At 35.0% G+C, this 13,688-nt stretch overlaps 1 protein-coding gene across 1 annotated transcript in view; it reads left to right on the top strand.

Moving 5' to 3' along the window:
* PTPN4 (protein tyrosine phosphatase non-receptor type 4) overlaps positions 1-13,688 on the top strand; it is a 195,059-nt gene that overhangs the window by 122,666 nt on the left and 58,705 nt on the right. The window contains exons 12-14 of the mRNA XM_019668705.1: positions 199-262; positions 3,716-3,888; positions 6,593-6,709. Coding sequence (XP_019524250.1) covers positions 199-262; positions 3,716-3,888; positions 6,593-6,709 — 354 coding nt within the window. The remainder of the gene's footprint in view (positions 1-198; positions 263-3,715; positions 3,889-6,592; positions 6,710-13,688) is intronic.

The raw sequence follows: 13,688 nt of genomic DNA, 5'->3' as shown, positions 1-13,688 counted from the left end.
GGCTCTTGGCAGCTCACTCCAGCTGCTGGCCACTGGCCCTCATGTGGGATCTGAACCGGGGTCCTGCTGCACAGAGCTGGCGTCCCAAGCCAACTCTTAACCAACGCGCCACTCGGCCAGCCCCTAAATCATTTTCTTAATTTGCTATTGTTTATTATCTTTTCAATATTTTAAATACTCCATTCTCTTTTTATCCAGGTTGAAGATTGTAAAAATTTCATTTAAGTGCAAACAGTTTTTTATTCAACTTAGAAAAGAATTGGTGAGTAATGATCTAATAATTACTAATATAAATGAAGTCTTAAGAGATAACCCATCCGTGACAGAACTTTTAGTGCAAGTGAGTGTTATTAATACTGTCGATAACTGCCTACCAAGTTAATTAATACACATTTTATGACAAAATGTATTTATTTCCCCAGTATTTCTGTGGTTATGATTTAAAGTTCTTCTAGATATCCATTCTGCTATCTCTTGAACCTGGAAACTGATCTTAGTCTTGATGTTCATTATCTGTTGCCACGGTCCATTCATAAAGGCAGTAACTGAGCATTTTATATGTCCTTTTTCTTTTTTCTACTAAATCTATAGCATTTTCATATATAAGCTCATTTCATTTAAGGGAACCTGAGTGTTTAGTTTTGTTTTTTGTTCATGAACATACAGTACATTTCCTTCCCTTTTTTGGAATGGTAATGCCCTTTTTACGTATTAAATACAACACATTGAGTTACCATGGAAAGTTACAGTGTTGGGAAGAATTTCATCATGTGATTTTCTCTATTTTATCCAATTAAACTAACCTTATTTTTTGAAGTACATTATGTTTTAGAAATCTCGACAAGTTAGTGCAGATTTCAAGATGGTTGTATGTGTGTAAAATGTATTCGAAAACCTTAAAAATGTGTTTGAATCAGCTACATTTTATAAGAGGATATTGATCTAAGTAATTATGATTCATCATTTATGCTCACAAAATGTTTTCAGTTTTTATTGAAATAGAAAAGTATACAGATACTAGGTTAGTGTTTGATAATTGTATGATATATAATGTTAATATGTAGAACATCACTGCCAGCCCAAAAGCTGGTATTATTGCTAATGGAGCTGATGCCCACTTACAGTCATTAACCCTCCCAAAACGTAAACATTATTCTCACTTTTATCACCATGGGTTAGTTTGTTTATTTTTGAACTTTAAAAAAAGAACTCATGCAGAATATTCTTTTTTTCTGCTTTCTTTCCCTTAACATTGTGAGATTCATCCATGTTGTTGCACACAGCAGTAGTTTGTCCCATTGCTTTATGGTATTCTATTGAATGAATATACCATAATTTAGTTGTTCTTTCTTATGTTAATGGACAATTTTGCCATTTCCAGGTTGTAGCAACTATGATTAATGCTACTAATGAACATTTTTGTACATTTTTTGATAAATGTTTTGAGGAATAAAATACAAACCTTATCTGGAAACTAGAGAACACATTTTACTTTAAATAATTATGTTGGTAGAAGACAGTATAGAAGCCAATTTTCTAATTTGCTTCCCATTATAGTACTATTGTTATTAGTAATAATAATAGTAGTTATAGTATCTAACATTTATTGAGATCTTACTACGTGCCTGGTAATATGCCAATAATTTTTAGGTAATTTAATCCTCACAACCTTTGTCTTAGATAATGTATGATTAGAATGTGTTTAGCCTTAGGTAATATCTGCAACAAAAGTCAACTAAAGACAGTATACAGGCATGCTCTGCAGAGTGTTACCTTATTAATGTTTTCTCGCTGAACTATCTCTTCATTTTTAAATATCCAAACTATGGTCTGTATTTACCTCTCAATACCACATTTTGTATATCTATTGTTTACAAAATGTGTGGGGAAATTTTTGTTACATTCCAAATACAATAAGTAGAATGTCAGAATCATATATAGACTTTGAAGTGTGCAAAGTGTCAAAAAAGGGAGAATGTATATGCATCTTAGATTTTACATTACTGCAGTCATACTCAGAGACAGTCTCTGTCATTTTGCATTGTTTGTGGTATGTTATACAACATGTAAACAGTATTTGTTAGTGCATACATAGCAACTGTTAAGCATAATTAAGACTTCCAAGCATCATATCTTCTAACATGGTAATTAAATGCTTATACATGGGCATTTTATTGTATTTTAGTTATGGAAAATATCTTCATGACTTTTTGATGAGCAAAGATTTCTTTAACGGGACATAGAAGGAAAACTAACCTCAAAAAAAAAAGATCAATAACTTGGACTATGTTAAAATTAAGAACTGTATTCATCAAAAGGCATCATTAAGAGAATGAAGTAGCACAGAATATTGTATATAATACACACACGATATCTTTAGTTGTATATCCAACCCAATCCAAAAATATGCTAGTGATCTGAATAGACACTTCAGAAATGAGGTTATCCACATGGCCAGTAACATGTAAAGGTATTGAACTTCATTAATCATCAGTGAATTATAAATTATAACCAAAATATAATACTTCTCCACATCCACCAGAATAGTGTAATGAAAAAATTGTTATATCATTGGTGTGTGGAGCACACACTGCTGGTGGGAGGGAGTGTGTATATATATGGATCTAACCATTTTGGAAAATGATTGGGTATTATCTACTAAAGGTCAGCACACATATATCTTATGATCCAACAACAGAAATGTGCATCAGACATACAAGGATATACATAGCAGCAATATTTTTACATGCACAAAATGAAAACATCAACTGTCTATCAATAAATGGATAAATAAACTATGGTATATTCATGTGATAGAACACTATTTAGAATGAAAATGAGTGAATCACTGCTTCACAGCTATATGGATGAATATAGAAACATAATATTGAACAAAAGTCAGACCTAAAGACACATATGTATGATTTCATGTATATAAACTTCAAAAACAAGCATAATTAATCTATAGTAATGGAAGTCAGAAAAGTGATTACTTTTGCCAAGGTAATCTGGTAGAAAGGCTTCCCTTTATAAAGTATACCACAGATACATTAAAGGTGCTAATAATGATCTATTTCTTGATCTGGTTGGAGGTGAAATGGTTGCATTCATTGTGTGAAAATCAGAGCTGTACACTTATGACATGTGTGCCTCACCATATATAGCTCACTTCAATGAAAATGTTTATTTAAATAGGAATTTCTGCCAAACTTACAGAGAAAAATTAAAGAAATGCTTCTATTCTGTTGCTACTTATTTTAAAATTTGAGTTTCATATCGTTTAAAAGTGCTGAATATTCTCATCTACTTATTCTTGTCTAGACAAATTTATAAACTTAGAAATATTGTTACAAGTTATGATGCTGTATCTTAAAGTTTAATGTATGGGCCAGGATTATAGTTTGAAACAGAATTATAGCTAGTACTGGTAAGTTTTTTTTAAAGATATATCAATTTTTAAACTTATTTCTAACTATGTTCTAAAATAAAAATTCCTAAGAGTTGTAATATTACAGAATGAGGTCCATATTCTGCAAACCTTTCCATTTATTTTGCTGCTTTTTTTATTGGATAAATAAAAAAAATTTAATAACTAAAGTGATTTTTAGTGTTTGTAAGGCTAGGCTAGACTATTTATCTGTGAAAAAATAAATGAAATGAAGCATTGGATCCTGATATTTTCCTGGTATTCTCTGCTTTTTGTTTTTTATTACAGCATGAATCTAGAGAAACATTATTGGGATTTAACATGGTGAATTACAGAGCATGCAAAAATTTGTGGAAAGCATGTGTAGAACATCACACATTCTTCCGTTTGGACAGACCACTTCCACCTCAAAAGAATTTTTTTGCACATTATTTTACATTAGGTTCAAAATTCCGGTACTGGTAAGTATTGCTTATGCATTAAATGCGGTATTGCTGGGTTTGTCCTCCCTTTAAAATACAAAGGTCTATTTTATTGAATCATAGAAGTTTTGTTAATATGTACCTACTAAGTCAAAATCTCTATGGAATGTGGCCCGTTTTTCTATATCAGCAAAAAGTTTGTAGGTTCTTTGATATAACCGTACTTGAGAAACCTCTTTCATTGACTTTATTCCAGGTCATTCTTTCCTAATGTAAATCAACCACATTGAATTATTTAAACTCTAGAAATGTTATAATTTACACTGTCTTTGTTAAATATTTACAAGATAACTTCTTTGTTCTGAGACACCTTATTTTATTTGTAAAAACCAAGATGTCTTCTTCATGAGTGTACGTACAGTTACTTTGCTTTTTTATATATGAGTTGTCAAATTCTTTATTGTGAAGAGTTCAAAACAGCTATTATACAGAATCAGAAATAATCATTGAACAATAACACCAGGTTCCTTTTCCTAAAATTATATTATTATCTATTCATGATAGCTTTTAATTTTTCCTGAAGGCAGCAATCTTTGAGGGATAACTCTAAGCAGAACAAATAACAGACAGCATAAAGCTTAATACAGGATATTCCATTAAGAATACATGCCCTCCCCCCAATCAAAGAAGTAGTAAAAGTAGCTCTAAAATTCAGTAGCAACACAAACAGAATTAGGAAGATTTTAACCACAAAAAAGGCACAGCAGATTCTTAAATGGCATGGTGTCATGCGTAGCTCCTCTGTCACTTTCCTAAAAGCAATATTTGGAAAGGTAAGGTACTTGCAAATTTAAAGGTAAATAGGAAGAGTGAATATTAGCTCAATGGTGAAACTTGAGAAAAAATTAAAAAGCGTCATCTATTGGTACTATATTTCAGCAGAGACAACAGTACAGATTATAATCCTTAATAAACTTAATTCCTAACTAAGCAACCCCTAGAGTTATTACACAGGACTATACTTAACTCTAGCAGAACTTTTTCTTCCTTCTGTCCTTGAAAATACTACATACATATAAATATACATGCACCATTTCACTTTGGCAACAAAAAAGAATAGAATGTAGTAACCAGCCTTCAAGTATCATTCAAACAGGTCTCATAAGATGAGAAAAAAAATAAAGTTATTTACCCAAACTGTACCACAGCATATAGAAAATCTAGTCACAATCACTGCAAATATAGAAAATTGACAAAGAAATCAGTTAGAGAGAAAATCATCACTGAAACAGAATGAAATTTCTACCATAGATATTAATAAAACAAGCTCTAATAAAAGAAGAAAATATTGGTGGGAGGGGAGCAACACCTGCCTTTCAGACTGTTCTTGCCTTTGGAGGAATATGAGCCTAGTACAGGCAGATTTTACATTTTTACACAACTTTATTAAGGTATACTTGACATGCAATAAGTACCATATTTAAAGTGTAAAAATTGATGTTTGGGGCTGGCCGAGAGGCGTGTTGGTTAAGAGCTGGCTTGGGATGCCAGAGGACCCCGGTTCGGATCCCACATATTAGGGCCAGTGACACTGCCCTCTACAGCTAAGATGCTGAACAACAGCTCAACCTGGAGCTGGGCTGCCATGAGTCGCCGGTGATGGCGTAGTGGCCCTCCAGAAGCCAGCGACTGAGCTGCCTCGCCCGGGAAGAGCACAATGATGGTGCCAACTTGGGCCAGTGAAGCAACGTCCTCCACAACTAGACTGAAGAACACAAAAAAAAAGACAACAACTTGTCTGTTCCCATCCCCAATTCCCCAATTTAAAAAAAAAAAATTTGATGTTTGGAGATATATATATACCTCCATGAATCTATCACCACATCAAGATAGCAAGCATATCCACCCCAAAATTTTCTCTATACCCTTCTGTAACACCTTTCTCCCACCCTTCTTTGTCCCCATGCAACCACTGGTCTGATACATGTATGTATGTCAGACACACACACACACACACACACACACACACACACACACACATATGTATACACATACATATTAAAAAATTTATATATGGTTTGTTTTTCTAAGATTTTATCTGAATTGAAGCATGTATATTGCATATTCTTTTTAGTCTGGCCTCTTTCACTAAGTATAAATATTCTGCAATTCATCCGTGTTGTTGCCTGTATTGATGGTTCATTTCTTTGTATTGTGGAGTAGTATTCCATAATATAGATGTACCACAATTTGTTTATGCATTCAATTATCATGAATATCAAGTGGATTTCCCCATTTGGGTTATTTCCATGTTTGGGCTATTGCAAATAAAGTTGCTGTGAACATTCATGTGGAAGTACTTATATGGATGTTTGCTTTAATTTCCCTTGATTAAATACCTAGGAGTGGAATGGCCCAATTATGTGGTAAATGTATGTTTAACTTTGCAAGAAACTGCTAATCGTTTTTTTTCAAAGCACCTTGTACCATTTTATGTGCCCACAAGTAGTGTATGGGAGTTTCAGTTTCATCACATTCTCATCAATACCTGTTGTTATCTTTTCATTTTACTAGTATCTTCTGAAGAGCATATAGCTTTCATGAAGTTCAGTTTACCAATTTGTTCTTTAATGGATCTTTCTTTTGGAATCGTATCTAAGAAATCTTTGCCTAACCTAAGGTCGCAAAGATTTATTCCTTTGTTTTCTTATAAGACATTTACAATTTTATCTCTTACATTTAGGTCTGTGATTCATTTGGAAATAATATGGTGTGAAGTATGGATTGAAGTTCTTTTTTTGCATATGGATATCCAGTTGTTTCAGCAATATTTGTTGAAAAGATTACCCTCTTTCCACTAAATTGCCTACACATCTTTGTTGAAAATCAGTTATTCATATTAGTGTGAACTTATTTCTGGACTTATATATAATATGTCTTAAATTCTAATAGTATTAGTCTTCCACCTTTGTTCTTCTTTTTATAAAAGTTGTTTCACATGTTCCAGGTCCTTTGCATTTCCATTTGAGTTTTTAAATTAGGTGCTCAATTTCTGTAAAAAAGACTTCTGGGACTTTCATTGGAATTGTGCTGAAAATATAGATCAATTTCAGGAGAATTGATATCTAAAAAATACTGAGTTTTTTAGTTCATGAAACATGGTATATCTTTTTATTGAAGTCATCTTTTAGTTCTCTCCGTAATGTTTGTAATTTTCAGTGTACAAGTCTTTCACATCTTTGCCAAATTTTTCTTTAATTATTTCATAGTTTTGATGGTATTATAAATGATCTTTTTAAATTTTAATTTCAGATTGTTCATCACTATTAAAAATGCAATTGATTTTTTTTGTTGATCTTGTTTCCTGAAACTTCGCTTAGCTCACTAATTCTGGGAGCTTTTCTGTAGCTTCCAACTGATTTTCTACCAAGGGGATAAATACAGTTTTAATTCTTTCTTTCTATTCTGATCCTTTTATTATTTTTCTTATTGCCCAAGTTAGAACCTCCATTACAGTGTTGAATAGAAGTTGTAAGAACAGAAATCTTTGTCTTGTTCCTTATCTTAGGGGGAGGCATTTAGTCTCTCACTGTTAAGTATGATGTTATTTGTATGCTTTTCATAGATGCCTTATATCATGCATGTTGAGGACGTTTACTCTATTTCTAATTGGCTAGACATTTTTATTAGGATTCAATATTAGTTTTTGTCAAATGCTTTTTCTGCAACTGTTGTGTTGATCTTATGGTTTTTCTTTTTAGATTGTTTATATGATGAATTACATTGAGTTTCAAATGTTAAACCAACCCTACTTTTGGGGATAAACCCTACTTCGTCATGATCTGTTACCCTTTTCATATTACTGTTTTATTCAGTTTGCTAAAATTTTGTTTAGAATTTTTGCATCCATGTTCATGAAGGATATTGCCCTGTAGTTTTCTTGTAATGCTGTTGTCATATTTTTGTTAGGGTAATTTTGGCCTCATTGAATGAGTTGGGAAGTATTCCCTCAGTTTCAATTTTTTGAAGAGTTTCTATTATAATGGTATTATTTTTATTTATTTATTTTTTTTAGCTGAGCCATCCTGCCACCTGTTGGCAGCTCAGCGGCTGCTCAGCTCGGGCTGACTCGAACCGCTGTTGCTCAGAGCTCAAACTCTTGAGCGAGCTCTTAACCAACTGAGCCACTCAGCCGGCCCTGGTATTATTATTTTTTTTTAATGTTTGGTAGAATTCATCTATCTAGGGCAGGAGTTTTATTTATAGGAAGCTTTTGAATAACACATTTAAATTATTTTTGTTTGGGGATGGAAAGATTAATTGGGGCAGAACAAGGTACAAATAAGAGATGTTAAAGAAGTTGTACATTTGGAGCTTAGAATTCTGGATCACAGAATTAAAATGAAGGCTAATGAGGAAGTTTTTAAGAAACTAGAAGTTAATAATGGTGCCTGTGAACGTAAAGCACAGAGACAAGTGAGAGGCCCAAGGTCAGAATTTGGGGTAACTCCTCCATTTAGTTGACAGGAAGAAGAAGGGAAACAAAAATGGCAGGGAAGGGGGCAGAGGTAAGCTGTCAGAATAGATGGGCACTGTGCCAACTGCCTCCCAGGATCACACCAAAATTACAAATAATTTATGCAGTATTCAACCTCGGAAGTCACCTGAACATTAGATGAACAGAACCTCTAAACTAAGGATTTAAAGAAGAGACCACATCAAGGCTGGTAGGAGAGGCACAGACATGAGGCACGCTGACTCCAGGGCCACAGAGAGAAAGGGCGAACCCCGTGGGGGACACCTCAGTGGTGGGGAGGCTTCTCCTGTTGGGGGAGGAACCCTCCGGCCACACGCCAGGCTTCCCAGCCCAGAGTTACTTTGCTGGGAGGAGGAATTCCACGATAGCCGGCAGTAAAAATTAATGACGACTTTTCTTTGCTCAATTCGGTGGGGCAGTGGGTGGCTGGAGACCCAGACGCCCTCCTGTGGAGCCAGCGCGTGGACTCTTGCTGGCAAGCACTCACCCGGTCCCTCTAAATTCTTTATTAGATATAAAGCAGTTCAGGTTTTCTCTTTTATCCTGAGCCTGCTTTGGTAGTTTGTTTTTCAAGGAATTTATTTCATCACAGTTGTTGACTTTTCGGCATAAAGTTTGTAATATTCCCGTTACCTTTTTAATATCTCTAGAATCTGTAGGAATGTCATTTCTGTCATTCTTGATATTGATAAACTTGTGTCTTCTTTTCCTGTTCAGTCTTGCTAAAGGTTTATCAGTTGGATTAAATATTTTTAAACACTGAATGCCAAATAAAACTTATCTTCAGGCTTATATGTAGTTTGTGGGCCACCCTTTGTCTAGCAAGTCTTAAAGAAAAAAAAGTGACCAAAAAATATTATACTTAGCCAAATTACTATTGAAATCTTAAGTCAGTAGACATTAACAAATATACAAAACCTCGGAGAATATAACACCCCTGAACACATCTTGAAAAAAAAAAAAAGTAAAATCAAGCTGTTCAAGAGATAAAATAAAATGATTCAAGAAGAATCTTGGTAAAAGAACTAAGAATGAAGATTAAGTCCTTTAAATATAGAACAAAGTCCTTTAAATGTAGGAATTATGACTATAGAATAGCACTAAAATGTTACATAAATTTTGACAGTAATAGTATAACTAAGAAAACAAGAGGAAGCAAGGGACTAGTAGAAATATGAGAATCCATACTTTAAAAAATTAAAACATTAATATACCAACTCCTGAAGGTTTTCCTAATTTTTTCCCCATGTGTGTGTCTGTGTGAATGGCAGTCTTTTTCTTTTAGTTCAAGTGAACTCAGTTTAATATTGTTTTCATTAAAAGTGGCATACATAACATAATCACATTGTAATAGAATTATGTCCATATTTGTAGCCTTTTATATATATATATACATATATATATATACATATATATATATATATATATAGTTTTAGAATTATTTTTATCTGCTTATAATGGAGATTATTTTTTAGGGGTAGGACTCTGGCTATATTTGGAGGATTTTTTGTTTTGTTTTGTTTTGGTTTTTTTCATTACTCTTTTTGTTATGCCTTTCTATATTGCTTAAATTACTTATAATAAAGCCTGTATTCTTTTACCAATTGGTATATTCTCGTTGTTCTAAGGATAACTATGTTACTCTCAGAATTTAGTGTTGTTAGATTATGGTACAGTTTTGCATTTTGTTCAATATTACTGAACCCCTAAAGAATAATATTATGGATAATATGAAATATAAACCTTTAATTCTTCCCTCATATATCTATTTTTATATTTTTATTATGAAATTCAACTTATTAATCCAGCCTTTTGAATACTAGTGTCCCATTTGAATCCTCTCACTGGAAAATTAATATATCAGTCAAGGAAACGGAAAGCCCTTGTGATTTTTCAAATAAAAGCAATTTAGTTGAGGGAATTGATTACACAGGTGTTAGTAAGGCTGGAAAAAGCAAAAGGGAAAAAGGGGGTTTTGGAGAAGCAGACAGCTCTGAAGAATGGGTAATGACTAAGGATCAGAAACTTGTGTCACTTCTGAGCTGGAGTCCACAAGCCTGTACTGGCTACTACACTGTAAAAGCCACTGTCACAGTCATCTCTGGCTCTGCCAGAGAGGTGCTGCTTTGATCAGGGATGGTGACATCTCCAGGGTGCTGTTTATCCCTGTGTCCTATCCCCACTATTGTTCCAGCAGTTTCCAGTGTCTGCCAGCTACCGCATTTGACTCGGTCTACTTTCTGATCTCCTACGAGAAAAAAAAGAACCTAACTGAAAGCCAACTTACAAAGGAAGCTAGAAAAAGTTTGTTGACTCTTAACCTCCTACCAAATTTAGCAGAGCACAGGACAGGACCGAGGCTTATGACAGCTCAGTTAGCATTGAATTAGTTTATAGGGGCCGGCCGAGTGGCTCAGTTGGTTAAGAGTTGGCTTGGGAGCGTGAGGTCTGAGCAGCAGGGCCGCCGGTTCGGTTCCCACATGGACCAGAGACACTGCACCCTCTACAGCTAAGACTGTGAACAACAGCTCAACCTGGAGCTGGGCTGCTATGAGTGGGCCTGCGATAGCGTAGGCTGCAGCCCCTGCTGCAGTGGGCTGCCATGAGCGGCTGGTGGTCGGCAGCTGGCGAGAGCTGCCGTGAGCTGCCGTGAGTGGCTGTCCAATGGTTGGCGACCGATCTGCCTCACCCGGGAAGAGCACAATGATAATACCAACATGGACCAGTGAAGCAACATCCTCCACAACTACACTGAAGAACAAAAGGACAGCAACTTGTCTGTTCCCCTTCCACGATTCCCCAATGCTGTTCCCTCCCCCCAACTCCCCAATAAAACCTTTAAAAAAAATTAGTGTATATATTAGCTATATAATTTATAGTTGTAAAAGTTAAGTTTTATGTTTGTAGTCCTTAAGAACTTGAAAAACATAGCCAAAGCACTTTGTAATCATCAAAAGGATTAATAATCTTATAAATGAGGGAGGGATGGCAGCATGACAAATTTTTATCTAGATGCAATTGAGTCCTAAAGCGTATACATTCAATAAATTTTTTTCCCTCTTAACAAGTAATGGTTGGGAATAGTAGAACTATAATACTTAAAATATTGAAATATTATTTAGACTGAAAGATGGAATTGGGAATATCAGAGGATGTATTGCTTCCTCCACCAGCCTCCTTTTACTCACACCCTTATTTTCTCTGTTCCAAAGTACCCAGGGGATTAAAATCAGTGTTCTAATGTGGAAATACAAAACAGGGGTGAATCTTAATTTGATACCTTGTTGCCATTACAAGTATAGTTTATCCTTAAAGGAAATAAATGTATTTTAAGAAACTTCAACTTACCTAAATTTAAAAATTGTAGTTTTATTCCTGACGTTTCCATTAAAAGTTCAACAGACGTGCCATTCTCTTCACATTTATCTATATTTATCCATGAAAGACAATCTTAAAATTGTTTGCTTCGCTTTTGAAAACTTTATGGCTCCTTTATATGTATATGTATTAGATATCCACATATGTATTGGGTTGTCAGGAAAGTCATGATGCATGTTTGCAACAGATGGCACTACTTCATTTTTGGAAGTACTAGAGTCATTTGCATCTATGTTATTGCTATGTCATTTGACAGCTGACAGGGTTAGCTTCATTCTAAAACAAATTTGAACTATTTGGTTGAGTTTTGGAGCTTTTACAACAAGTTGAAGATGGAAGACCAAACTGCATTTTTGCCATACTTTACTGTTTTACTTCCATAAAGGGAAGAACGCGCGTCAAGCTTGTGAAAAGTTGCATAAAGTTTATAGTGACAATGCTCTGCAAGAACGTCAGTGCCAACGATGGTTCACGAAATTCCGTGCTGATGATTTTGATCTCAAAGATGCTCCTCAGTCAGGGAGGCCCACTGAGGTTGATGATGACAAAATAAAGGCATTGATCAAGTCAAACCCACATTACACGACACAAGAGATTGCAGAAACCAATGATTGAACATCCATCATTTAAGTGTTCATGACCACCTGAAGAAGCTGGGATATGTAAGCAAGCTTGATATTTGAGTTTCACATGAACTCAAAGAAATTCATTTGACGGCGTGTATAAATATCTGCAATATGCTCATTAAATGTGAGGAAAACGAAGTGACTGATAACTGGTGATGAGAAGTGGATTATTTACAACAATGTGGTGCGCAAACGGTCTTGGTCCCGATGTGATGATTCGCCTCAAACGACATCAAAAGCAGACATTCATCAGAGGAAGGTTATTCTCTCAGTGTGGTGGGATTTTAAAGGTGTCATGTTTTTCGAGCTCCTACCAAGGAACAAAACAATCAATTCGAATGTGTACTGTCGGCAGTTAGACAGTTTGGATGAACCCATCATCCAGAAACGTCCAGAGCTTGTTAATTGTAAAGGAGTTGTGTTCCATCGCGACAACATGAGACCACACACAAGTTTGATCACCCGTCAAAAATTATTGGAGCTTGGATGGGATGTGTTGCCACACCCACCATACTCGCCTGACCTTGCGCCATCAGACTTCCACTTGTCTCGCTCCCTTCAAAACTCCTTGTGTGGTATAACGTTCAATTCTGGTGGGCTGTAAATCAGCACCTTGTTCAATTTTTCACAAATAAAGACAGGTCCTTCTATGAACAAGGAATTATGAAGCTCACCGAAAGATGGCAAAAGGTTATCGAACAAAACATTGATTGATCTTTGTTCTTTATATAAATAAATGAGCTTTGAAAAACAAAGATAAAATACTTCATGACTTTTCCAACAACCCAATAAATGGTAGTATTTGATACACTAGGCATTTATGTTCTAGTTCACAGTTAAACAATGTGTGTGTCAAGTAACAAATTCTCTTGAGAACCAAGTTTTTATTAACACTTTTGGTCTGAACACATTGGTGTGCCACAGAGGAGGATCAGTTTCATGTATAAACAGTGTGCTTGCTAGATAAATCAGCTTTAAGACAAATCCCCTGTAGTTCCTAACTCCCAACCACATTTCTGTCTTTAGTTCCTTGCTGTATAAAAAAATCTGGAATTGCCTGTTTCTGGACATGGAAGGATTTGAGGATGTAATTAGCCTTCATATCTATGGGACAAGGAAGAAAAGCTTGCCCAAGGAAAGAGCTGTTCTTCAAGGTCCCCCATGTTTCAGGCCCTTTATTAAGGAGTAATAGAGACACTAGCTCAGCGGTTCTCAACCTTCCTAATGCCGTGACCCCTTAATACAGTTCCTCATGTTGTGGTGACCCCCAACCATAAAATTATTTTCATTGCTACTCT

The sequence above is a fragment of the Hipposideros armiger genome, unplaced genomic scaffold (genome assembly GCF_001890085.2).
Source record: "Hipposideros armiger isolate ML-2016 unplaced genomic scaffold, ASM189008v1 scaffold_533, whole genome shotgun sequence".
In the NCBI taxonomy this organism is placed as follows: Eukaryota; Metazoa; Chordata; class Mammalia; order Chiroptera; family Hipposideridae; genus Hipposideros; species Hipposideros armiger.
The sequence above is the reverse complement of the archived record's forward strand: the minus strand, read 5'-3'. Positions and strand labels throughout refer to the sequence as shown.